The sequence below is a fragment of the Crinia signifera genome, chromosome 1, assembly GCF_055691185.1.
Source record: "Crinia signifera chromosome 1, ASM5569118v1, whole genome shotgun sequence".
Lineage (NCBI taxonomy): Eukaryota > Metazoa > Chordata > Amphibia > Anura > Myobatrachidae > Crinia > Crinia signifera.
This window is the reverse complement of record NC_139217.1, coordinates 354,689,005-354,716,964: the sequence shown is the minus strand read 5'-3', so window position 1 is coordinate 354,716,964 and position 27,960 is coordinate 354,689,005. Positions and strand designations below refer to the sequence as shown.

The 27,960-nt window shown below is 47.3% G+C and overlaps 2 protein-coding genes across 2 annotated transcripts in view; both read left to right on the top strand.

Annotated features, from left to right (window-relative positions):
• LOC146008861 (glutathione S-transferase theta-1-like) overlaps nt 1–27,960 on the top strand; it is a 184,509-nt gene that overhangs the window by 58,703 nt on the left and 97,846 nt on the right. The window lies entirely within an intron of this gene.
• Nucleotides 325–27,696, top strand: LOC146008834 (glutathione S-transferase theta-1-like). The gene is made up of 5 exons (XM_083148596.1): nt 325–874; nt 5,563–5,650; nt 18,705–18,855; nt 21,573–21,749; nt 27,335–27,696. The coding sequence occupies exons 1-5, from the start codon at nt 760–762 to the stop codon at nt 27,533–27,535; spliced, it is 732 nt and encodes a 243-aa protein (XP_083004722.1). The 5' UTR covers nt 325–759; the 3' UTR covers nt 27,536–27,696.

The following is a 27,960-nucleotide window of genomic DNA, read 5'->3' as shown; positions in this document are numbered from 1 at the left end:
GGGAAATCGTGGGCATCGCGTCGGTACCATCGCACCCGATTTTTTAGTCCATGCGATGGCCGCGATGCCCCCGATTTTTCCTCACGATGACCACGATCATGATCGTTGTGGCCGTGCTAGGAAACAAGTACCAATGTTTCTTTAATTTACGATTATTTTTTCTTTTGTCCTTATTTTATTTTTGTCCTCCTTTTTTTTGTCAAAAATGTTGTTCCCCTTAACATATATGTAATAAGCAGTGAAATTGTAATATTTGCAAATGCAATTACTAAAAAAACATAGTAGAGTATAGAATTAAGCCCTTGCATAGTCATAATATAATTTATACTATACTGTGTACTGTATGTCCAATAAAACTAAAAGTGTACATTGTCGCTCATAATATAGCTTACATTAATGTTCTTATTTTGTACAAATACAACCAGTCACAAATTCTGTCACTGATCCTTGTACAATGACTAGAACCAATTATATATCACCCAGTGGGGAAACAAAGCCTTGTGTACTAAGGAGGGGCACAAAAATGCTAGTCATGCACTATGAGCAGATAATGGAGCACAGAGTTCATGCTATAGTATCATGTTTCCTCTCCTGGGATCCCTTGAAGTTGTATGTTAGGTAATTTTTCTGGTTAGGTAAGGTTAGGTAATTTCTCTGGGCCAGTCGTAAGTGGAGAGGGTTGGTCAGTGTGGGTTACTATTTCTATAAGTTTCAGTTGTGTTGCTGGCTGCTAGAATCCAGTCCTCACTGAGCAGCACTATGGCAGAGCTGACGCTGTACCTGGACCTGCTGTCCCAGCCCTGCCGCTCCGTCTACATCTTCGCCAAGGCTAACGCCATCCCGTTCAACTATAGCCAAATACTGCTATTCAAAGGTCAGTTGTGTGAGATCGGGGCTAATGTACTGTGACTGTAGTGCAAGTTTGTGCATTCAACTAATAGGGTGTGCTGGGACTTGTAGTTCCAACCAGCCACAGACTAGGAGATTGGTGTATTTGTTATGTTATGATAGTGTGCCCGGGAATATTTAGCTCTATTTGCTAATGTAACCAGTAGCAGTGCAGGAGACAATAATTGCGTTTTGCTTGTGCGATGCGTACTCCCACGCATATCACATCGCATCGCATTGCATAGCACAAAAAGTATGTGCAGCACGTACTGTACTTTTTGGACTACATCGCTTTGCATCTAGATCAAAACGCATGCTGCCTTAGCATATTGCATGCGCTTTGAACTACATTTGATGCGATCTTGTCCAAAACGCGCAGGTCACATTGATCCGTGTGTGGACACCTTCAAACAATCATAAATGCAGAGGCAAGTCCAGGAGCAGAGCATTTTCTACAACTGATGACCTGTCACCTTACATACGTTCTGCAGTTCTCTCGGATTTACCTGTGGCAGAGACTGAGCATATTTACAATGGTCATCTAGGTTGATAGAGTATCAGGGTAACCTGAGTAAAGGCCCCTATACACTATGCGATTTTGTGACGATTTCATCCGATTTCAGCACTTTGGGCCGATAACCGTGTGAAATCGTCCCAAAATCGCAGATGTGTGACATCTGATCCGATCCGATGCGCGGTCCCGTGCGCACCGGATCGGATCAGGGTGGTCGGACGGTCTGCACATAAGATCACGTCCGACCTCATGACTGACCGGGGGAGCAGTGGGATCAGCAGCTCTCATAAGGGGGACGCCGGAGCGGGCAGCGGGTCCTGATGCTTTAAATAGCTGGCGACGCCGGTGAATGCTGACCTGGCCGGCCGGTGTGTGTGATCACAGACATCAGCAGCGGGGATGTGCAGTCACAGTGGCGGGTGTTAGATTTTTAAAATACCTGTCAAATGACTGGTCGTTCTCTGATTGGCTGAGAGCTCTCTGACTGCACTGCCCGTCCCCGTTGCTGATGTCTGTGATCACACACCGGCCGGCCAGGTCAGCACTCTCTGCCGCCAGCTACTTAAAGTGTCAGGACCCGCTGCCCGCTCCGGCGTCCCACTGTTGAGTATCGCCGCCCGCCCCACTGCTGATTATTGCTGCCCGCCCCCTGCTCCTCACAGTCACCGCCCGCCCCGTGCTCCTCACCGCCCGCTGCAGCTCCCCGTTACATGTGATAAATCGCAAGCGATTTATCACATGTGAATTGGCTCATCAAGTGCCAAATTGTATGTGAGCCTCCCGGGGAGCTGCCGGGTGGCTCACAGGCGAATTGGGTCCGACTTGTCCTAAGGACAAGTCGGCCTAATGTATGGGGCCTTAAGGGTTACATTCATGGTAAGTGGATACTGGTGAAACCTGTGCGGGAGAATGATTCTGTAAGTACATGTACAGGGATTTGTTTATTCCCAGAACACCTGCCGCACTCATTTGTGCTGTAGCCTTTGTGATGCTGTAAATACTTTCTTTGCATAGACCCACTAGAGTTGTTATACTGACATTGGGTATGAGGTTGTTAGGGCGACATATATTAGGTTGACATGCATTGGGTTGACCACTGAAGGTCGACATGGCTTAGGCTGACTTATGAAATAGGTCAACGTGCCAAAGGTCAACAGGGTTAGAAGGTCAACACAAGCATTAGGTTGACAGTCAAAAAGGTCAACATGAGTTTTTCACACACAATTTGCAGGTCTGTGGAGACGTGAAGGATAAAATACTTTTAGCCCTGCCCCATCCAATATACAGTATTTCTCTCTCCATTTTGCCCACATCACTATGATGCGGGAGATCTGCCTGCTCCTCTGGGGGACTCCCTGAATAATCGTGAGTTTCCTGCAACTTCCCGGATGGTAGGTAAGTATGGTACTGTACAAAGACCCAAATGTCTGCTCATACCATATACAGAACAAAATCATGGTTTAAAAAAAAAAAATTTCTTCAGACAATTAGTTTTTTATATTTTTACTAAAATAGTTGATGGTTACCTTTTTATTGGAAATGGTTGCACTATTGGAAATGGTTGCAAATATAGGGAGACATTTACTAAGGGGATGCAGTCAAAATCCCGACAGGGTCGAAATCCCGAATAGGTCATAATACCGACAAGGACAAAATCCCGACATTTGAAATCCCGACAAGGACAAAATCCTGACATTTAAAATCCTGACAAGGTCAAAATACCGACATATAGAATGTACAGGTGAAACAGTCAACATGACTTTCCGTCGACAGGCCGCAAGGTCGACATGAGTTTTTCACTGTTTTTTGACCCGACACGTGCCGACAGGCGGTATTTCATGCCCTACCATCCACTAGGGCGTGGTGGGAGAATAAAATAGTGTGCCGAGCGCAGCAAGGCATCGGGCCCGAAGCATTGCGAGCGAAGCGAGGGGCTGCATTTCACTTCCAACTGTGTCCATGTCGACTGTGACGACATTCGGGTAAAAAAAACAGTGAAAAACCCCATGTCGACCTCGCGACCTGTCGACGGAAAGTCATGTTGACTGTTTCACCTGTACATTCTATATGTCGGTGTTTTGACCTTGTTGGGATTTTAAATGTCGGGATTTTGTCCTTGTCCGTATTATGACCCATTCGGGATTTCGACCCTGTCGGGATTTTGACCGTCGGGATTTCATACCGAATCCTTACTAAGATGGGAGTTCTATTTCACATGTGATGTTGTAATGGGCAACCAATCAGAATCTACTACTTATTTATTTAGCACCATCTAAAAGATAATAGGGTACTTGTGTATTACAATATGCTTAGTGGGCTATTCTGCGTAGGAAAATCGCATGGGCGACATGCGAAGCGATTTCGCCATTTGTAATTTATTCAATGTTCTCTCAGCCCCGGGCCATCGCATCTCCTGCAAAATCACATGCAATTGCATGCAATTTTAAATTGCATGCGATCGCATGCGATTTTATAGGGTGTGCGATGGCATGACATTGCCTATACCATAATATGATTGTATAACATATAATGATGTTTTAGGGTCCCCCCCCCCCCAATATCCACGCCACCCCGAAGCGTGGAGCGCGCAGCGAGCCCCGTGACGGGCGGAGGAACGCGTCCTCTGACGTTTTCATTCCCCCACTATCCACGTTGGCGTGGAGGTGTCTCTATACAGTGTGGCGAGCGCAGCGAGCCACCGAGCCCGAAGCGTGGCGAGCCCCTCAAGGGGAGGCGGGATACAATTAAAGTAATCTGCGCCCGCTCGCCACACTTCGGGCTCAGAGGCTAGTGGGGGAATGAAAAGGTCAGAGGACGCGTTCCGCCGCCCCGCTCGCCACGCTTCAGGGTGGCGTGGATAAACCTATTTTTGGGACATACAATCATATTATTGTATAGCTAATATAATGGCATTGCACACCCTATAAAATCGCATGCGATTTTGCGGAACATGCAATGCGATGCGATGGCCCTGGGCTGACAGAGCAGTGAATAAATATTACACAAAAAAAAAAATGCGATTTCCCTACAGTGCCGTACGTACCAAAACTGGGCACCGTGATAATACACAAGTACCGATAATAGATACAGTAGTATATGATTGGTTGGCCATAGCAACATTCCATCTGAAATAGAACTACCATCTTAGTATATTTCCCTCATAGAATTTGACAGCAGATACGAAACTTGGGTGCCGGACAGTTTCCCGACAGTTGGGATCCCGACAGTCATTACCCCGACGTCGGGATCCCGACATTTAAAACCCTGACACGGGGTCCCAACGGCCACCAGCTATTCTCCCTCGTGGGGGTCCACGACCCCCATACAGGGAGAATAGAATAGGTGGCAAGCATAGTGAGCCACCGTGCCCGGCAGCGTGGCGAGCGCAGCGTGCCCGCAAGGGGCTTAGTTGCGCTTGCCCCGCTGTCTGAGTTCGGCCAGTCGGGATCCCGACGTCGGGCTAATGACTGTCGAGATCCCAACTGTCGGGACCACATACCACACCCACGAAACTCTTGGCCCTAAAGGGGTCTTCACTAAACACATGAACAAACATGTACACCCTAACACTAGGGATAATTTATGTGAAGAGCCAATTAACCTTTTAATAAATACATTTTTGAAATGATATACAAATGCCACACAGGGCCATCATAAGAATTTAACCCATGACCTCAGTTCTGTGAGGCAGTACTGCAGGCATACATATAGATGACTGGTGAGTGGAATATGCCGGCATCCTGATGGAGGGAATACAGACAGGGGTCTGGTTTACTTACCCCCACTCTGCCCCACCCTTCCCTCTTGGCTATCTCTTAAACCTAACCTCCCAAACTCCCAACCACCCGTCCTAATGCTAACCCACCCCGCAGACTTCTTTTTGGGTGAAGGCATTCGGAATTCTGGCATTGGCATCCTCCTTTCTGTCAGCATTCGGGCACCATTCTTCTGCCCACTCGCCGCATTACATAGTACTAATCATTCCTTACAACATCCAAACTACTAGGTAGTATGTTGAACTAAGAGTAATCCATTCATTCCTTGTTCCTATTTCTTTCTAATGAGGAGAAATTGACAATAGCTGGACACCAGTTTTTGGACCATTTTTCTAGTTCTGTTAGTGAATTTCAAATATGTTCTCTTTTGTGTTCTGTCTGCAGGGGACCATTTGAGAGATGATTTCTTGAAGGTGAATCCACTTCATAAGGTGCCAGCTCTCAAGGACGGAGACTTTACTTTATCTGAGAGGTAAAAAACAAACAACACAAGGCTACACTGTGTCATCTCGGGGGCTTGGAATGTCACATGCATACTGCCATTTATTTCCAAAACAATTGTACTATGTTGGGATGTAGAGGAACCATCATAATCTGTAATGTTTTTTTAATTGCAGTATTTGTTTCCAATTCAAAATGATGAGACTGAGTATTAAGGCAAGGCCTGATTCAGAGATAATATGCTAATAAGCTTCACATTTTTTGCAATGCTGGGCATCACCGCCCCAAAAGGCTTCAGAATATATATCAGAGAAAGAGACCTGCACATGCCCAGTACAGATGCCACACATGAGCAGGTCACCTGAAATTGGAGATGAATGTAAAGACCCCCATACACTATGCGATTTTGGACCGATTCCAATCGATTTCAGAATTTGGGACGATAAATCACGTAAAATCAGCCCAAAATCATATGTGTTTGACATTTGATCCGATCCGATGCGCGGTCCCGTGCGCATCGGACCGGATCAGGAGGTCGGACGTGCTGCACGTCTGACCTCCTGCAGCGGGCGGGCAGCGGCGGCTCTTAAATAAGTGGCAAGCGGGTGCAGCAGGGGGTGCCCGTGAGGAAGCAGTCCAGCCATGGCAGTGATCAGAACAGTGCGGCGGGCGGCGGAGATCATCAGTGTGCTGTGTGCAGCGGGCGGGCAGCAGCGGCAATTACAACTTTAAAATAACGTGTCAAATGACTGCCCGGCTAATGATTGGCTGACATAGAGCACTCTCAGCCAATCAGTGGCCTCCCTCCGCAGCCGCTGAGTCGGCGCTGGACACTGATGATCACCGCTACCCGCCCACCCCACTGTTCTGATTACTGCAGCCCACCTCACTGTTCTGATTACCGCTGCCCGCCCCCGCCCGCCCACCCCACTTTTCTGATTACCGCCGCCCGCCCCACTGTTCTGATTACCGCTGCAGCAACACTGCTTCCCCGCCGGCCACTTATTTGAGAGCCGCTGCCACCCACCCCCACTGCTCCTGACCGCCCTGCAGCTCCCCATTTTTGTTTTTTTTTACATGTGCTAAATCGCATTTATCACATGTAAAAAATGGTACATCAAGTCCTAAATCGTATGTGAGCCTCCCGGTGAGCTGCCGGGCGGCTCGGAGGAGAATTGGGCTTAATGTATGCCGGCCTTAAGCCATCTCATTTGTGTACATGTCTGAATTTCGCCCACAGACAGCAAGGTAGGCAGGCCCATTAACTGACATGAATTGCTTAACCCGTTCCAAAGGTTCCCAAACTTTTTAGAATCACGGCTCCCAAGAGCATCAAAATTCTTTTCACAGCCCCTCTTGACTAAAAGTAAATGAAGTAAATTGTGTTTATATGTCATATGTCATGTTTATATATCATATATGTCATGTTTATATGTCATATGTCATATGTCATATGTATGTTATCTGGTGAGAGACAGAATTTGCTTCTGATTGGAAGCCGCAAGCAATGGTTTTGTCTGTTACACCATAATAATAACTTGATAATAACTTGGGGCATTATTCTGATCGGTGCGTACTTTCCCGATTTCCTACGGAGCGGTCCGCACGCCACGCTGTGCGGTGTCGTGCGGACATCGTCCGTAGAAACGCCCACCGGTCCTCCGCATTCGGACGGACTCACTCTTTAAGAACAGGGCGTGTGTACGGACAACATACAAACCTTGCGTGTGCGGTGGACACGTACAGATTCTTGCACGGTCTTGCAGCGTAAGCACGGTCTTACCGCGTTAGAACAGACGGGAAGCTGGCCGTACGCACCGATGCAGAGTATTTTCGCTAAATACAACACTATTTTTCAGAGCACACACAGCGATCACATTACCCACTTAGGCAATTAGGCAACCTCATTAAAAAGGGATTGTTATCTATTTGAATCAATTAAATTCTAATATATACTGAAACACATTACTACTACATTCATTACACACATTGGTACTTGTTTCCTATCTGGGCGCCCAGGTTTTCTACGTACGGCACCGTAATGAAATCGGATCGCATCGCATCGGATTCGGTACTCGATGATGTACGATGGTATACGATGCGATGCGATCCGATTCGATTTCCCATAGGAAACAATGTGAAATGGCTCAATTTAGCCAAATTATCATAGGAACAATAGTAAATGGGCCAAAAACACCCCTGAACATTGAAATGTCCCCCCAAAAGTAGTTGACGCCACCCCGCCATCAACGTGAACCCGAAGCGCGGCGAGCGCAGCGAGCCCGCGAGGGGCGGCGGTACGCGTCCTCCGACCTTTTCATGCCCTACTTTCCACTAGGGCGTGGAGTGAGAATAGAATAGTGTGGCGAGCGCTTTTCTTCTTTTGGTCATTTTCTTTGTGTACACCCATGTCTCAGACCAGTGGCAGAGAGACTGCATCCACTTTGCAGTTTAATGCCACTGATGTAGAGCGCATCCTATTTTCAGATACCGATGACTTAGCCTTTGACAGGGATACACCAGAGGAGACATATTTTGACTTACTCAAACTTAAAAAAAGAGAAGTAGAACTAAAACTTCACGGCCAGACACTTTCCCAATACTACAAAGAATCCCTCATTCCGAGAGGTTTCAGGCTGCACAACCAACCTACCCTTGGTAGGCACAACAACGAATTCTGCATCAAATGGTGCAATGTGTTAAACAAGTGCTCCCAAGATCTTATGCTCCTGGTGATTGAGCAAACTTCTGCAGACCTCCTCCTGATTAAAACTGACATCGCGGAACTCCAGCATACTGAACCATACCAGGCTATTCGTGACCCTGCCAGTGAACTTGGCACAGAACTTGATAAAGAGATTGAGAAATTCAAAGAGAATTTGCTCAAATTCAAAAAAAGCAAGTATAAAATAGTCAAACTTGACTACAAAGAAAACAGGGTGTACCCGTGGTTCTCACGTATTGAGCTTAGGCGCTTTCGCCCGCAACAAAGACGAGGCCCGGGACGACGTCCACCTGCTAAGTATACAGACGTGGAGAGCAGATCGCATACCTCCACCAGCGACTCAGAAGCAGCGGCATCCAATACACAGGATACCAGATATTTGGCCAGAGGAGAACGCATTCGCAGACCGCCAAAAAACCCGCTTTACCCACCCGTAGAGGTGGGAGAAAAAATAACAAAAAAGAAAACAACAAAGTAAACATGGGCACAGTTGTCTTCAACCTCTCCGAACACCAACTTACCCCAGCAGAATTATCTCTGCTCAATAAAGGCCTTTCGTTTGTTCCTACCCTTACCCAGGACTTATTCAAATGGCAAGTGGATATGTACCACTTGGGTAGACAGCTCAGACTCCGGGACCACTTTCTGCGACAACCTGCCCCAATACCAGCCTTAACCACTGTTGTGCCTCAACCGACAAAACTGAAATGCAAAAGTACATTTGACCCCCCCACCGCTAATCCTTCAATCACTACCTTCACCAGGGTGCTTAAAAGGGACACTAATCCCTTTATTAAATCTCAAAAGATCTCATACCACAACATCACTAGAGAGGAGAGAGCGGCAATCAAATCCCTGACAAACGATACCAAATTGGTCATAAGACCAGCGGACAAAGGTGGCGGCATCGTCCTTCTGAATCGGACCTACTACACTGCGGAAGCCATGTCACAACTGGCGGACACCGCATGTTATGAAACACTGGACTTTGATCCTACATGGCAATTCAAAAAAGTAATTGACCAAATCATCCAAATTGGAATCAACAATGCCTTTATCAATAAGGACACGGCAGATTTCCTATGCCAAACACATCCTAAGATCCCATTTCTTTATACGTTGCCCAAAGTGCATAAGTCCCTTGTATCCCCCCCTGGTAGACCGATCATCTCGGCAATGGGCTCTCTATGCCAGCCCATCTCCCAGCTGGTGGATTTCTATCTTCAACCCGTGGTGAAACAAATCCCTACGTTTATCTCTGACACCAGTGACTTCCTGAGGAAAATGGAGAAATTGAAAGCAATACCGGCAGGGACACTGCTAGTTACGCTGGACGTTTCTAGCTTGTACACAAACATACCGCACACCCTGGGACTAGATTCCTGCCGGGCAATGCTAACCAACAATCCTGACTACACTGGTCCTCCTGTGGAATACTTTCTGGTGCTTATTGAGACAATACTGACCAAGAATTACTTTCTTTTTGAAAATTGCTTCTATTTGCAGAAGCAGGGCACTGCGATGGGGTCTAACATGGCCCCATCGTATGCCAATATTGTCATGTCGGTATATGAGACCAAACACATCATGGGCAATGAGACCTTCAAGGACTGCATACTGTTCTTTGTACGGTATATTGATGATTTATTCATCCTTTGGTCTGGTGGTGAATCCAAACTCATGGACTTCTTTAACTATCTAAATGCACTCCCCAGCACCATCAAGTTCACAATGAATTTTAGTGACAAGTTCATCAACTTTCTAGACGTCACCATTACCATCAAGGGATCAAGCATGGAAACTGCCATATACTCAAAAGAATCTGACAAAAATACCCTCCTGCATGCAAGCAGCTTCCATCCTGCACCCCTGAAAAGGGGCCTCCCCTTTTCCCAACTTCTCAGGACAAGACGAATCACATCTGATCCCACCGAATGCAAAAAAGCACTACTCACCATGGGGGACAGATTCCTTGAGAGAGGCTACAGCCAAAAAGAGGTTAATGAAGCTATCCTCAGGGTGGAAGGCTTGAATAGGCAGGATCTCCTGTGTACCAAGACACCTACACCAACTACTACATCCAAAACCATGAACTTCTGCAGTACCTACACGGTGGCATCCAACCATATCCGACAGAAGCTCACTGAACACTGGCACCTGATCTCCAGTGATCCCACTCTTTCCAAGGAACTTACCGCACCGCCGAGATTTGCTTATAGAAGGGGACCCAATCTCCGAGATCTTCTTGTCAAAACGGCCCCTGGACCTGCACCAGCCAGTAAAATCCACTGGCTCAGCAAGAAGAAGGGGACTTTCAAATGTACAGGCTGCTCCAACTGCCAATTCCTCATTACGGGTGACAAATTTGTCAATCCACAGGACAATGTATCATACTCCATCAAATATCGTCTGGATTGCAATAGCAGATATGTCATCTATGCCCTCAAATGCCCCTGCAATCTGCTTTACATCGGTAAAACTACCAGAATGCTTAAAGAAAGGTTAAGCCAACACCGATCCTCTATTAAAAAAAGCTTTTCAACAAAAGATGCACTAAATGACCTAAAGAACCTTCCAGTGGCAAGGCACTTCCTTTCAAAGACCCATACAGTCACTCAACTGAGATGTGCCATCATCGACCATATCCCACCCCCCAGAAGAGGGGGGGATAGAGATAAGCTTCTCCTCCAAAGAGAACTTCAATGGATTTTTAGACTCAACTCAATGGCCCCAAATGGACTCAACGAGGACTTTAAAATGGGTTGTTTTATCTGATGTCTATATTTCACACATTTCTTCCATCTGTCCAGCTAGCCGACTTTACCCTGTCTACTCGTGACTTTTGGATTGTATGCTGAGTTTTTGGACTCTTATTGACAGTGCTTAACATGTATGTGCTGATTGTGGAGATGTTGACACCGCCGAGTGTCAACTTCTCTGCCACTTACGTTGACACCGCCGTGTGTCTGTATTTACTGTCGACACCGCCGTGTGTCCACACTACCTTTGTACTTTCCTTTTCTACTTGGTTGATATTTATTTCTTGCCCTACAGTGTGGGTTTAAGTCTGTCGATATGTACGACATGATGCTATATTACCCACTGGCACCGCTGTGTGCTTATTTCTTCCCTTTAACACACTGTAATGGTTTAAGTGGCTTGATTCATCCAGTACGCATAACGTTTATCAGTATCAACACTGTTAAGATTTTCCAGTACGGTCAGCATACTAACTCTCTTTCCCCTGTTCCTACATTCTGTCTGTCATCAGAATACAAGCGTCCGTTTCACTTGTACTAACACCCTACACCATATCGGTCGACACCGCCGTGTGTCGCCGCATTACAGGCCATTTCCAGCGGCGGGATGCTATGCCGCTCAGAGCGGCAATGATTACTGTTATTTCCAATGATACTATGTATACGTCCTCATGTCATCCCTGCTATTTCTGTAATGCTGTTGTACGCTAAGTGATGTATATCCCATGTACACTTGTGCTGCTCTGACAGGCACCAACCATGCCCCGGCTACTAGACTGCACGGACGCTGCCAGTCCTTCCACCCCTGGCTTCCACGCACATCGTTCTCCTCCCCGCACGGACACTGCCACTGTTCTAGCGTCCTGTCCCCTTAGCAACGCTGCGCACACAGCTGATAGCGGGATCACCGTAGCGAGTCCTCTACAGGCTCGCGTCACGGGGAATCCCGCTGTCACTCACTCCACCGCCACCCGCCCCCTCACTCCACCGCCACCCGCCCCCTCCAACTGACGGGGCACTTGCTGATGTCAGAGCTTAGCAAGTGAGGTCAAAGAGCCTCAATTTTCATTACTTTTGGCGCAATTTCACCCTATTTAAACTGGGGCTGCTGTGTGTTTCTGTTCCCCTGATGACAACTGGCTGATGCCCAGTTGAAACGGCTGTCGGGACAGCCTGTGTTGCTTGTACTGCACATGGAATAAACTACATTGATTTTTTTCACCTACAAACGTCTGAGTGCTGGTCTTCATCCTTCTGCGGGGGGGTAAGTGTACTGCATTTCCTATCTACAGACCTGGCACCGACGAAACCCATACCCTAAGGAGTGCCGTCCTGTTACCCATATATCTATATATATATATATATATATATATATATATATATATATATATGTATATAGACACATATATAACTATATATATGACACATACATCTATACATACATGCATACATACTACATGGAAAGCCTGTTTTTTCCCCTCTACCCTTTACTCTGTAGAACACCTCACAGTCATAGTGCTCCTTCTGAATCCAAACCCACGCATGACTAAGCTCTGAGAAGCATGTCACGCGCTGCACCAATCCCAATTCAGCAAACAAAGTTCAGTGTCTGTTATATGATGGAGCGTGGCATGGGAGTTAGTCAACTCTCAGGAATGCACAGTACATTTGTGCAATCAAGCATGGCTTGCCTGCTGATGGTCTACTCCAGAAATCATTGTCATAATGCCAGTTAGGTGAAGCTGCAGCACTAACCCACTCCCATGCACAAAATCATTACTAAGACCAAATCCACACACAATTATGGTGCCAAACATACATGCAGGCCGCAGGGGGTGGTTACCTAGAGAAGGGCCCAGCGGCACTGACCACTTGTTACTCCATTCTAAGCCACGCCTGTCCATACTCCATTTATGTCATACTTAATCTAGTTTAGAAAGATCAATCACCAGTAAACTCTACTCACCTATATGAGGCTACAGATTGTATGCTTGCAGCAGGGACATGTAACCCTTACATCAGCAAGTCATCCCTTTCTTCCAGGATACAGATTAACTACACTGGTTCATTGACACTTAAAATCGTCCTGAAAGCCATCCCCACAACCTGTGTCATTAATATGTGTCCTGGATGAAAGGGATGGTTTGCCCACCCTATCTAACCCCTAAGTGTGTCTGTTGCTACCCAGTTTGTTTTATCACTTTATAGTATAGAAAAAAACAATTGAATCACCAGTGCTACATAGCAAATAGAAGATGACAAAAGGAATAATGATTCTTTATGTATACATACCAATTTCTGGTGCCTGCACCACCTCACAGGCCTCCTCTTCTTCTGTGGCCTCCTCATGTGGCACCTCCGCCTCTTCTGCCACCTCATCCTCCAATGCCACCACCTCAGCTGCCCACACATCCTCCTCCACTTCCTCCCTTTCCTCTTCCTCCACTTCCTCCGCCACCCCTTCTTCAATGCCAACCTCCTCGGCCATTACTTCCTCCGACCCTCCTCCTGGCCCTGGGAAGCCTTTGATTCTTCTCGGGCCTGTCTTGCTCGTTCCCGTGCTGTGTTTGTGAAAAAACAAAAAAGTGCCAATAAGGGGTCATTTGTATTAAGCCTTATCAAGCTATAAATGCAAAGGTTATAAGTAGAGATAAATGTACAGGCAATCACCTCCTTAGTGGCTTTTACAAAACACAGCCTTTAACATGGCATGTATGCTGTGACTAGGGATGCCAATCCCAGGGCATTTTTTCAATCCCGGGATTCGGGATTGAAAAATGCTCAATCCCGGGATTCCCGGGATCCTGGGATTGGCTTCCCTAATAATAAAAAACACCCTGGCCGCCCGAGCGCTGGGTGGGTGGGCGGGTGTCAGGGACCGCTGGGTTTTGGGTGTCAGGGACCGCTGGGTGGGTGGGTGGTTGTCAGGGACCACTGGGTGGGTGGGGGGGGGTGGGTGGTTGTCAGGGACCGCTGGGTGGGTGGTTCTCAGGGACCGCTGGGTGGGTGGTTGGTAGGGAGCGCTGGGTGCCCGTGAGCGCTGGGTGGGCGGGCGGCCGTGAGTGCTGGGTGGGAGGGCGGGTGCCCGGCCGTCAGCGCTGGGTGGGTGGCCGGCCGTCAGCGCTGGGTTGGCGGGCGGGTGGCCGTCAGCGCTGGGTGGGCGGGCGGGTGGCCGGGAGCGCTGGGCGGGCGGGCAGCCGTGGATGTGCGGCTGTGCCGTGTGCCCTGCGCAGCGTGACCTCGCAGCGTGACCTCGTCACGCTGCGCACTGCGGGGTATGGGGAAGCCGGGCAGTGTCTGAGTGCTCAGACGCTGCCCGGCATTAAACTGCGCATGCGCAGTTTAATCCCGAAATCCCGGGATTGGAAATTCCAATCCCGGGATTGAAATCCCGGCGTTTTGGGGGCCAAATCCCGGGATCCTGCCGATCCCGATCCCGGGATTGGCCACCCTAGCTGTGACATTTGGGCCATTGTAAGCATCACAAGCATTAATCCTCACCAATAACATATTTTATGACCATTACAGGGTGTCAAACAGGAAGTAGCACACATATAGTGTATGCCATGTTTAACTCATGCTGTGCGATGGTCCACCGCACCTGCGTGCGGGCGTATATGCGCCGGCGGGCCACCGCATAGGCATTCCGCTTCTGCCGATTGGTTATAAAGGGCCCTGCACGGCCCAGCCTGGTCTCCATAACGGCAACCAGTGTCCTTAGCTCTGCAGGCGAAAAAGGGGCTGCTGTGCCATAGGCCGCCATCTTAGCAATGGCACAAATCAAGCGATCATGTCCTGTCATTGGTTGATCAGAGTGATATTTGGTATTAACTTTATTGTTCATTTTGACAGTAACAGCGTGTATGCGCCAGAACAGACGGCTAACCCATTGCATCGCAAACCCACACTTGCTGTACCTTTGCATAGTTTAGCAGACCATGCCATTACTTACTATCTCCTAAACAGACAGTGTAAAATAAGATGGGAACCCATTATATATAATCTATGACATTCACCAAACATGGGTATAAGCAACAGGTGAAATAGTCTGCATCACTAGCCACTTACACCTAACTCAACAAGGTACTAAACAGCTAGTTGATAGTGAAAGCTATGCAGCAGAAACATAGCAAATAGTGCCAGACCTTTTCCCAATATTAGGCCATGGTGCCATGTGTACACTTACCTTCTACTGGCCCACACTAGAGAGGTGGAATGAAAAGTAGCTAGCATCAAGACTGAATTTGGAGACCTTTCACATGTGATTTGGATGCTAGCACTGATTACTTTTGCCTAAGTGGTGGACTGGATTTACATATGGAATGGGTATTGTCATTTGTACTACATACCAAACAAGTGCTCAGTACAGATGTACATTCACATATACATTTCATGTCTGACCTCAGTTTTATTTGGTCATTGGTGTAAAAATCTGCATTTACCTACTAAATCAGACTTACTAAGTTTGCCAGGGTTTTTTTAAAAAAAAATTCCCCAGCTAGGGGCGTGGCCTATGCGCCGCACGGTTGATGCTGCCGTACGGAACGCGGCCGTACGGAACGCAGGGTGTCGCTGATGTACGCCAATTACAGAAATAGTATATAAAGGTGTGTTACACAAATGCAATGTGGTTGCACACATGTCTGCATCTCTATCTGAGGAAGAGCAGGAGTGGCAGGACCTATTTGCCCGCATGGACTCCAGCACACCTATGTCCCCATCAACCCAGACCAGCCATTGGGGGAAGAGCAGCCAGATGGGCCATCTACATCAGGCCAATCGTCAGCTGGCCCATCTTCAGCCTCAGCAGAAGCATTGGGAACACAGCAGGTGGCTTCCCAACAGAGTAGCCTGGCCAGCACTTCGAGTACAGCGACAGGTGCCCGTGGCCGTGGCAGTGGCCGTGGCAGTGGCGGTGGCAGTGGTCGTGGCCGAAATAGGGCAACTGAGGAACCAACCACCAGAAACATGGCATTCGAAGCACAGGAGCTTGCCATCCTGGTGCCCCGCGCACGGGATTGGATCGAGTGTCCACAGGACCGGTTGACACACACAAGGAGATGGAAGATCTGGGAGGACATAACGGCGGAGATTAATGCGGTGGCTCCACAAGTTCGTGAGACGGAGCACGTTAAGAAGAGGCAAGTTCATGTGTGTTACATTTGAGCAGTACAAGACCAGTAATGTTTACATTAGATATTAGATGGAGTTGGTCAATGGGCGGTCACGTTGCTTGGAGGCACAGACATGTTTGCCATGTCATTGAATTGATAGTTATTGTAGGGTGAGTGTGAGTGTATCTTCTAAGGGTTGGTTTTCAAATTTAATATAATCTAAGTTTGGTGTCATGAGGCACATGTTTTATTATGGTGCAGATTGCAATGGGTGCTACAGCAAACATGAGCAGTGACATGTATTACTATGCAAACTTTGATTGCAGGTGGCACGACTTCAAAACGAACCTCAAGAAGAAATTGACCCAGCGGTGGGAACACAGCCACACCTCTGGGGCTGGCCCCATGCCATCAAAGCTGCAGCTCACCCCCCTGGAAGAGATGGCAGAGTGCTGCATTGCAGTCGAGGAGGTCCGGGGGGTGAGCACCATGGACAGCGAGGCCCCAGCGGAAGTCATGGCTTCTTTGCTTGAAGGTAATTATTTGCCATGCCATAAGTAGCTGGTTCTAATTTTGCATGGAATGTGTTGTAATTGTAATTTTCTCTTTCACCAGCATCCCCACCGCTTGGTCAAGAATCTCTTAAGGAGGTTGAGGAGTCTGTGCCACCTGCCACCAGTACCAGGCCCCTGTGGCAGCAGCCACTGACCGCGGCTGAATTGGCCACGTGGGGGCAGGTGCTTGGCAATATTCACCAGCAGGGAGAGTCGGCATCAGAGCGGGTGCGTAGGACCGAGGAGGTGTTGCAGGGTTTGGTCAGCAGCCAGCAGACTATCGCTGGGAGCCTGCAGGTGCTGTCTGATCAAGCCCTGCGGCAAAATGACCTCCTCCTCCACCATAATGAGCTTATGGTGGAGCTAGTTGCCAGCAATAGGGTCCTAATGTCATCCGTTTCTGGTGCATTACCACCATCAGCACTCCCTGCTGCCAGAGGGGGAAGACGATCCACCCCCTCCCCAGCATCTGCTCCACCTGGCCCACCATCTGACCGTGGCCGTGGCCGTGGGCGAAGAGCTGCTGCACGTGGCAAGGAGCCTGCCAGGGGCAAACGTGCCCGCAAATTAACTTGTGTCCGCATTAATCTCCACCCTTATGTCTTCCCAAATCTTTCATTGAGCTGTGTGTGTCAGCTTCCTGTGTCCAATTCCGTGCAGAGGGTACCCACATTTGCCCTCGCTTCGAATGTCATGTTTGGTTCCCCTGTTGCCCAGTTTCGGCTACCATTACTGTCTGCTGTACTTGAAGTGTTGGTGCTATACTTTTGTTGAGAAGCCACCTGATGTGTTCCTAATGAATCTGCTGTGGCTATGTATGTCTAGAATACATGGATTTATTATATATTATTTAATTGTCTTCCTGTTATGCTACCTTTTATTTTGTGGCGATTTGAAATTTATTTTATAAGTTCATTTAATAAATGTTTTTTTGTTTCCCCCAAATGTGTGGTTTAATTGATACATGTCGAAGTGACATGTGTATTTGTATTATTAATATTAAGTTGTGTTCATTATTTGCAGTGTAAAAGTGTGTGAAAAGTGCAGCATATATGTGTGTGTTTAGTAATGTTCCATTTAAGCTGCAATGGTTCCAATTGAAGCAGTGACAAGCATGTAATTAACAAGTAATGAGTAAAGTAGGTGATTGTATTGTGTTCAGCTGACATTGGTTGAGGTGCGTCCGTCCTGATTAGGCGTTCCGATTGCCTAGCGCATGACCGAGTGGTGTCCGCAAAGCAATACTTGCTTATGGACACCGCATATTTCTTGCCTTTTTGTTCGCGTGCATTCGGCATGCTATCCGAATGCACGCCTACCAAAATAAGTGCACTCCCCCATGTCCGCCCATGTTTCCGGCCAGTTTAGCCCACTTTGAAAGTACGCCCCTGTGTAGTTCCGAATGACGCCCATAATACGCCCATATTTCCCGAGTGATTGCGGGGCACATTTCAGTACGGTATTATTGAGAACAAGTATGGAGTCCATGCGTGGCACATGCGCATAGCGTTCCCCACGCATGCGCAGACGGCTAAAAAACGCCATCCGAAAGTATACGGAAATGTACGCACCAACCAGAATATGGCCCTTGATGTAGTTCTGAGACACCAATCCAAGGCAGGGTGCCACAGCACAGTTTGGGAACCACTGGCCCTAACTTCTAATAGAGATCCATGGTACTGTAACTGTGCCATGCACAGTAAATAACATTTAAACATTGCATAATTTACCTGATGCTCGTGTGAGATTACATTGCAGTATGGGGATATAATGCTGTAGTTAAGGTCATACATATGCATATCTTGTTCTGTGATGATCAGAATGTAGTTAGCTGACTGGTGTAGACTAATTATATAAGTCTATCTCATAACACTAATATGGACTTTACATGTTTATAGTAATCAAATTGTTTCCGGTCTCCTTCCTTTACCAGCACTGCAATACTTCTTTATATGGCAAACCAGTACAAGACCCCTGATCACTGGTATCCATCTGACGTTAAGAAGCGCGCCCGGGTTGATGAATATCTTGCTTGGCAACACACAAATACACGTCCAGCTGGATCAAAGCTTTTTTTGATCAAGGTGAGAATATCGGGTTTGTTTTGGAATTATTCATTTTTTATGCTTGCTTATATGTATGTAATTAAACAAAAGAGACTCCTGCTACTGTGTGACAAACATATTCATTGTACTGGGTGAAAAAAAAAGAAGATAACTAGGTATATACTATTAATCATAGATGTACAGTACATAGAAGTTAACTTTTACCCAAGGGAAAGTTAACTGATGATGCACTCATAGAAATTACATAAATAATATGCAAACATGCAGTATTGAATGATGTATTCAGTATCGCGTAAGTCTTAATATGTTGGTCATATGAACAGTAGATGAAAAAGTCAATGGCCCTTATTCTGATCGGTGCGGATATTCCCGAATTCTTACGGTGCGGTCCGCACGCCACGCTGTGCTGCCGCGTGCGGCCATCGTCCGTAGAAACGCCCACGTGTCCTCCGCATTCGGACGGACTCACTCTTTAAGAACAGGGCGTGTTTACGGACGACATACAAACCATGCGTGTGCGGGGGAAACACTCAGATTCTGCACGGTATTACAGAGCGGTATTACGAACGGATGGCAAGCGGTGCTTCCGCACGGAAGCAGTGTATTTACGCAAAACTACTCACTATTATGTCTATTCTGCAATACATCACATGACCCACTTATTCAATTACCTATCCTCATACAAAAATGTTTATTTGGAATTGGAATCAATTAGATGCCAATATATCCTTACAAGCATGCCTAACACATGCATTGCACACATTAACCCTTCCAGCAATTGAAGTGCAATGGTTTCAATTAAAGCACTGACAAGCGTCCTATTAGTGAGTAATGAGTAAAGGAGTCGATTGTATTGGGTTCAGGTGTTAATGCTTGTAGTCATTAGGCGTTCCGTTCGCCTACCGCAAGACCGAGTGGTTTCCGCAAAGCAATACTTGACTTATGGACACCGCACATTTCTATCGGTTTTGGTCGCGTGCATTCGGAGTGCTATCCGAATGCACGCCCCCCAACATAAGTGTACTCCCCCGTGTCCGCCCATGTTTCCTCCCAGTTTTTCCCACTTTGAAACTACGCCCATGTCTCATTCCGCATGACGCCCATAATACGCCCATATTTCCAGACTGATTGCGGTGCACAGTTTTGTACGGGATTTGCCCGAACAGGTACGGAGTCAATGCGTGGCACATGCGCGTTGCGTTCTCCACGCATGCGCAGACGCCGTAAAGACGCTATCCGAAAGTATGCGGAAAAGTACGCATCAATCAGAATAAGGGCCAATATGACTGACTTCTGCCTGTAGAAAGGAAACATTATCCTCTAAACAGGGTAATGCCACAGCCGGGCGCGGGGGAAACGGTACTTGTTTCCTAGCACGGCCACAATCTTATGGATCGTGTACCTTTAAGTTAAGGTACACGATCCATAAGATGGACCCGATTTCCTTTGAAATCAGGTCCATTTTGCCGGCTAGGACACAATATCGGGGGCATCGCGTCAGTCGGGACCATTAACATTGGTCCCGACGCGACCGACGCGATGCCCCCGATATTTCCATAGGCTTCAATGTTAAAAAATATTTTAACATTGAAATCGTGTCGGGAAAGGTCAAATATCGGGGGCATCGCGTCGGTCGGGACCATTAACATTGGTCCCGACGCGATGCCCCCGATTTTTGCATAGGCTTCAATGTTAAAATATTTTTTAACATTGAAATCGTGAGAAAATGTGAAAAATGTGAAATGGGCCAATATGACCCATTTCACATTATAGATGTCCCCGTCGTCACCCCACGATAGACGCCAACCCGAAGCGTGGCGAGCGCAGCGAGCCCGCGAGGGGCGGCGGTGCGCGTCCTCCGACCTTTTCATTCCCCTACTATCCACTAGGGCGTGGAGTGAGAATAGAATAGTGTGGCGAGCGCAGCGAGCCACCGAGCCCGAAGCGTGGCGAGCGCAGCGAGCCCCGCGAGGGGACGCGGATACCTTCACAGGTAAACGCGTCCCTTCGCGGGCTTCCCAGGTGTCCGCGTCGCCATGGACACCTGGGAAGCCCGCGAGGGGACGCGTATAACTGTGAAGGTATCCGCGTCCCCTCGCGGGGCTCGCTGCGCTCGCCACACTATTCTATTCTCACTCCACGCCCTAGTGGATAGTAGGGGAATGAAAAGGTCGGAGGACGCGCACCGCCGCCCCTCGCGGGCTTGCTGCGCTCGCCACGCTTCGGGTTCGCGTCTATCGTGGTGTGGGGTTTACGTCGTTAAATTGGGGGGTCTAGGGAATATTTTACATTGAATCCAATGTAAAATCGGGTCCCAGGGACCCAATTTACATTTTATTCAATAAAAAAATCGGGTCTAAAATCGGGTCGGTCGCGTCGATCGCATCGCATGCGACCAAATCGCATGCGATGCGATCGACCCGATTTTTGTGAATTATGTAAATCGGTGTGGCCGTGCTAGGAAACAAGTACCGGGGAAACTTTTTATGCAAGTTTACCCGGCCAAAGCATTCGTCCCTGCGGTTGGTCATTTTGGTGTCTGGAGTGTCCGTGGTGTTTAGGTGTCTGGACCCATAACATGTTTATCTCTGTATACTTTTATAATGGAAAATATAATAAATAGTAGACACCAACTGAATTCAGATACAGCAAACCGGCAAGTACTTAAAATAAATAAATAAAAATAAAAGCATCTAAACATAAGTAAATTCTTTGTGTATTTTAATTCCCACCAGGGATTGACTCCTGTTCTTCTTGGTCATGAAGCCGCACCTGACAAGGTGGATCCTGCGGTGGCAGAGTACAATAATGCTTTGAAGACTATAGAAGAATATTTTTTACAGGACAAACCCTTTCTGGCCGGTGATGAGATCTCCATTGCTGACCTGGTGGCTATTGTGGAGATTATGCAGGTGAGAGAATAACTCCTTAATCAGGGCCGGTGCAAGGGTGTTCGGCGCCCTCCTGCAAACTATAAATTTGCGCCCTCACATACTTTACAAAGGTACAGTGCACACTGAAAGAAATAGAATAGAATCAACTTTATTGGCCACGTATGCTTACGCACACTAGGAATTTTTTTGTGGATTTACAGTGCAGCATCAAGCAGGGATGAAGGGGGTGGGGGGGGGGGTGGGAGAATGCATTACATACCTTACATTAAGACATTTCATGTGGGGAACACATGCCCGCAAAGTTGCACAGCGCCTAGGCAGCCATCAGCGGCGCCACTGGTCACTGCTACAGCCAGGTAGGTAACATTAAGCAGAGACTGTACAGTTATCATATAGGGAGCACATACTCACCGAGCTGAACAGTGCCTAGGCAGCCATCAGCGGCGCCACTGGTCGCCGAAACAGCAAGGTAGATAACAATACAAGCAGAGATAGTACAGTTATCACACAGGGAACATATTTGGCTGAGCTGCACAGCTCCTAGGCAGCCATCAGCAGCGCCATCTTGATCATGCTGCTCAAAGGCAGCAGTAATAATATTTGTATTTATGTAGCACTTTTCTTCCAAAGCTTGCACACCCTGCCAGCTTGTTGCTGGCAGGGTGTGCAACCAGCGAAGGTACAGCATACAGGCTTTGCATACAGCGTGGGCAGAGGTATATGATGAAGATCATGGTAAAGAAACCGTAAAACAAAGAGTAATACATAGCTTTCCTCAGCTCAGAGGCTGAGACAGATGGTAATTTGAGAAAAGCAAAAATGACAAAAAGACATGTGGTCTCACAAGGAAGGGGCGTGGCCGCACAAGAGTACTCCCATTTCAAATTACACCACACAGTAGTACAATCCTATTCACATTCCTCAGCACCAGTGCCTTAACTAGACATTTTGGTGCCCTGTGCCAGAAAGGGAATTGGTGACTGATCTACCACCAAAGGTAAAACAGGGAGAGTGCGTGCCGAAGGAGCGCGTCAAAAATATAGGAGAGTTGCTTCATGGGGAAGGGGCGTGGCCATATAAAAGTACCAATAACACCATAATTCTCATTACACATTATGCTACACACCGTAATGCCCATTACACATTATACCACACACAGTAATGCCCATTATACATTATACCACACACAGTAATGCCCATTATACATTATATCACACATTATGATGCCCCTTACACAATATGCAGCTCACTGTACTGCCCATTACACATTATGTTACACACCATAATGCCCATATGACATAATGACACACATTATGCTACACGTAATGCCCCAAGTACTCCTGCACATGCCCACAGTGGTATCGCTGCCTATATAAAATGCCCACAGTTGGTGACAGTAATAGCGCTGCATATACATGATTCCCAAAGTAACTAACGGTAGTAAAGCTGCCTATATGTATGCCCACACCAGTTGTTGACAGTAGTAGCGCTGCCTGTACATCTGCCCACACCAGTTGCCAACGGTAGTAGTACGGCCTGAACATACAGTATGCCCACACCAGTTGCTGACGGTATTTATTTACAGTTTGCTATATAGCCATGCATATTCCTTTTGCCAACGCAAGTAGCGCTTCCTATACATATGCCCACACCAGTTTCCGATGCAAGTAGCACTTCCTATACATATGCCCACACCAGTTGCCGACAGTAGTAGCGCTTCCTATACATATACCCACACCAGTTGCCAATGCAAGTAGTGCTGCCTATACATATGCCCACACCAGTTGCTGAAGCAAGTAGAGCTGCCTATACATATGCCCACACCAGTTGCCGACGCAAGTAGCGCTGCCTATACATATGACCAGACCAGTTGCCGACGCAAGTAGCGCTGCCTATACATATGCCCACACCAGTTGCCGATGCAAGTAGCACTGCCTATACATATGCCCACACCAGTTGAGAACGGTAGCAGCGCTGCCTGTACATATGCCCACACCAGTTGTGAATGGCAGTAGCGCTTCCTGTAAATATGCCCACACCAGTTGCCAATGGTAGTAGCGCTGCCTGTACATCTGCCCACACCAGTTGCTGATGCAAGTAGAGCTGCCTATACATATGCCCACACCAGTTGCCTACGCAAGTAGCGCTGCCTATACATATGCCCACACCAGTTGCCGACACAAGTAGCGCTGCCTATACATATGCCCACACCAGTTGCCGACGTAAGTAGCGCTGCCTATACATATGCCCACACCAGTTGCCGACGCAAGTAGCGCTGCCTATACATATGCCCACACCAGTTGCAGACGCAAGTAGCGCTGCCTATACATATGCCCACACCAGTTGCCGTCGCAAGTAGCACTGCCTATACATATGCCCACACCAGTTGCCGACGCAAGTAGCGATTCCTATACATATGCCCACACCAGTTGCCAACAGAAGTAGTGCTGCCTATGCATATGCCCACACCAGTTGCAGACGCAAGTAGCGCTGCCTATAAATATGCCCACACCAGTTGCCAACGCAAGTAGCGCTGCCTATACATATGCCCACACCAGTTGCCGACGCAAGTATCGCTTTCTATACATATGCCCACACTAGTTGTCGACAGAAGTAGTGCTGTCTATACATATGCCCACACCAGTTGCCGACAGTAGTAGCGCTGCCTATACATATGCCCACACCAGTTGCCGACAGTAGTAGCACTGCCTTTACATATGTCGACACCAGTTGCTGACAGTAGTAGCGCTGTCGATACATATGCCCACACCAGTTGCGGACAGCAGTAGTCATGCCTATACATATGCCCACACCAGTTGCCAGCAGTAGTATGCCCACAAGTTACTCACCTAGTTCAGGCTGGTAGCTCATCGTCTCCTGCTTCCTTTTTTCATCAGACAAGCTCTCCCTGTAGCTCCGCCCCTCCTATCCATGTAGCCACACCCCCTACGCTGCGTAGCTTCGCCGCTTTTCCATCCCTGCCGATGACCAGGTGATTAGGACCCTGGAGGGAGCTCTGTGCTGTCTGTGCCGCTGCCTGTCATGTATGACAGGCGCAGCAGCAGCCAGCTCAGCAGCCACAGAGGACAGCAGGGGATGCAGGGCTGGGAGAGCGCCTCTCGTGCCCTGCGTCTCCCTGCCTTGCATCTCCTGCTGAGTTGGTAGCACTGGCCCTGTCCTTAATCGTATATAATACTTATTGTCAATGCACTTCTTTCAAACCAGATTAAGTTCATACACATCACAATTTGGAACAGCATATTGATTAATTATCTCCTGCCAGGTTCATTCTAGCAATAATAGATTGGGGAAAGAAACTGTGTATGCTGTTCCTATGCTCCATGATAAATCATCTGAGATAATAGTAACAGTAACTTAAATTCATGTACCCTCTCAACCTCCATAATTTCAATAGTTAATGGCAAAGGCATAAGCCTATTCATCCTCCTAAAATAATAATTACTTAGGTTTTTCAAGTTTAGAAATAAAAATCTCACTCCATTTGACCAAGTTCCTCAACTCATCATGATACTTCTTCTCATCCTCATCAGAGATGAGACCCGCTTTTGTTGTATTGTCTGCGAATATCACAATAGGATTAGAATCATGTGAGGGGAGACAGGGCCTGATTCAGCACAGCTCACAAAAGCAAAATCTTTCTCTAATGGGCAAAACCATGTTGCACTGCAGTTGGGGCGAATGTACCATGTGCAGTGTTGGATTTGGGAGAGTTATTTTGTCTGCTTTATTATTACACTGCAATTTAGATTTCAGTTTGAACACACCCCACCCGCCTTCAGTGCACATGGTTTTGGCCATTATATAAAAAAGCAAGAATAAAAGTGCACGTAACTCACCCCTGTACCTGTACTAATCCTAAATAGATGACCTCATATTACCCAGTGTGACTTGTTCATTAATTAAAAAATAAAGAATCCTATTGCATAAACAGAGAATCACAGATTCAATAATTTACTGACCAGAGTAGTTGGGAGTATGGTACTGAACGCTGAACTATGGTCAACAAAAAACAACTGTAACATAAGTGTTAAGGTGCCCATACACGGTCCGTTTAACGGATCTGTTCGGCACTTAATTAGCACACATCGCATTGCATTGCATGCCTTGTGCATGCAGTGTGCATGCAATGCGATCCGATGCGATGTGTAGCTAGTACAAAAAGTATGTGCAGCACATACTTTTTGTACCATACTATGTGATGCGCCGGAGCGCGCATCGCATAGTACAAAATGGATGCCTGCGAACGGCTCCGTGTATGGGCAGCATTAGGCTTTTCAGGCTGACTAGGGGGGGTATGCAATCTGGGATCACGGCTGTTGATCCCCGCCGACAGCCGTGATCCTGGCCCGTTTGCGGTCAGATCGACCGCATAACGACAGCAGGGATTCAATGCCCCTCCTGCCGCTTGGCACAAAGGGCGCGTGGCCGCGAAAACGGCCGTGGATTGTCGATTTGCGACCGGGATTGCGTCAATCCATGGCCATTGTCGGCAGAATGGGCCCGACAGCTTCTGAAGTCGGCCCGTTCTGCTGTGATCCCGCATCAGTGCTGTCATTAAAGACAGCATTGAATAGGGAGCCGCTGCTATTTTCCACGTCGGAAATAGCGGCGGCACATTGCATACCCCCCCTAAGGGCGGTACAAACCTTTTACCCCTGCTTAAAAAAAAAAATTTGAAGTGAAAAAGGCTTTTTTTCCGGTGTTTTTTTTTTAAATTGGGCTATACTATTGGATCACCTGATAAAAAGACCCGCACTGGCCAAAAACACACAGGTTTCACAGAAAATGGAGCAGATAAGCCACGGCTGTTGCTGACTTTCGAACAAGACTGTTACATATAATTACCTATCACAGATAATAGGATATCACCCTTAGGGTAGAATGGATCAATTCATCATCAGATTACCTATTATATAGGCAAATTATATTATATTATATAGGCAAATTGATAGCTATAAAAGCCAGCTGGTAGATGACATTTAATGTGTGTCAATTCCAACCAAAGTGTATGTACTACTGGTATCTACAGTGTTTGTTCTAAACATAATTGGATCCAAACCATCTTTCAAAATGAAATATAAAAAATGGGTACTTGTGTATTAGCCGGACGCCCAGTACGTAGTTAGCGTAGCGGCGCTGTCAGAATCAGCGTAGTGTTCCCGCGGCCAGTGTAGTTAGCGTAGTCAGTCAGAGCCAGCGTAGTTAGTGTAGTCAGTCAGAAGCAGCGTTACGCGTCCTCCCGACCTGTTCATACCCCCACTATCCACGTCAGCGTGGAGTTGATTTTAAAAAGTGTGGCGAGCACAGCGAGGTTGGGAGGACGCGTAACGAGTCACGCTTCAGGCTGGCCTGGATAGTGGGGGTTTGAATATGGCTCCTTTATTGTGTATAGGACGCACTTGCGCCAGCATACCCCCTTTATGCATGAGGCGCACGTGCTAATAATTACTGAGACGCAGGAGCAGACCGTAGCTTACCCTACGCCTGCGTACATATGCTAATTGGGCGCCTGGCTAATACACAAGTACCAAAAAATATTAGCGCTGCATCTGGTACTCAGTATAACTGATCTGTCTTTGCAGCCAGTTTCAGTTGGAATTGATGTTTTTGAAGACAAACCAAAGTTGGCAGCCTGGAAACACAGAGTGGAGGAGGCAGTTGGGGCAGAACTCTTCAAAGAAGCACATGATATTGTAATACATGCCAAAGATATGTGGAGTCAGCCCCTTCCCCCACAACTTAAGGAGCGGCTTTTAGCCAGACTACAGTCTCTTACTTCCTGATGGAGCTATTCTGAAGGATGAGGGTTTCGGCCTGCAATTAAGCAATTGTCTCTTTGGCATATGTTGGCGTTTGCAATTGTGTTGGAATGTAGTAACTGACATTTTGAAATAAACCTGTCTATGGAAAGTCTTGTTATCCTGCATGTCTTCTAGTATTTTGTATTACAACATATCCCAGAAACAGATCTTAATATGGCTGGCTTGTAACAGACTGGATGCAGATGTATTAAGGGGCAAAGGCCAATCAGAACCTAACTGTCATTTTTCAAACCCAGCCTGTATCTTGACAGGGGCTGATTGGCTGGTGCATTGCCATGGGCCACTTCATCACTTTTCTGGCTTAATAAATCTGCCCCTATGACTATGACTCAAGTAATGGAGTGTTTCCAACTTAGCATGTGATGTATTGTAGTGGTATTTAAATA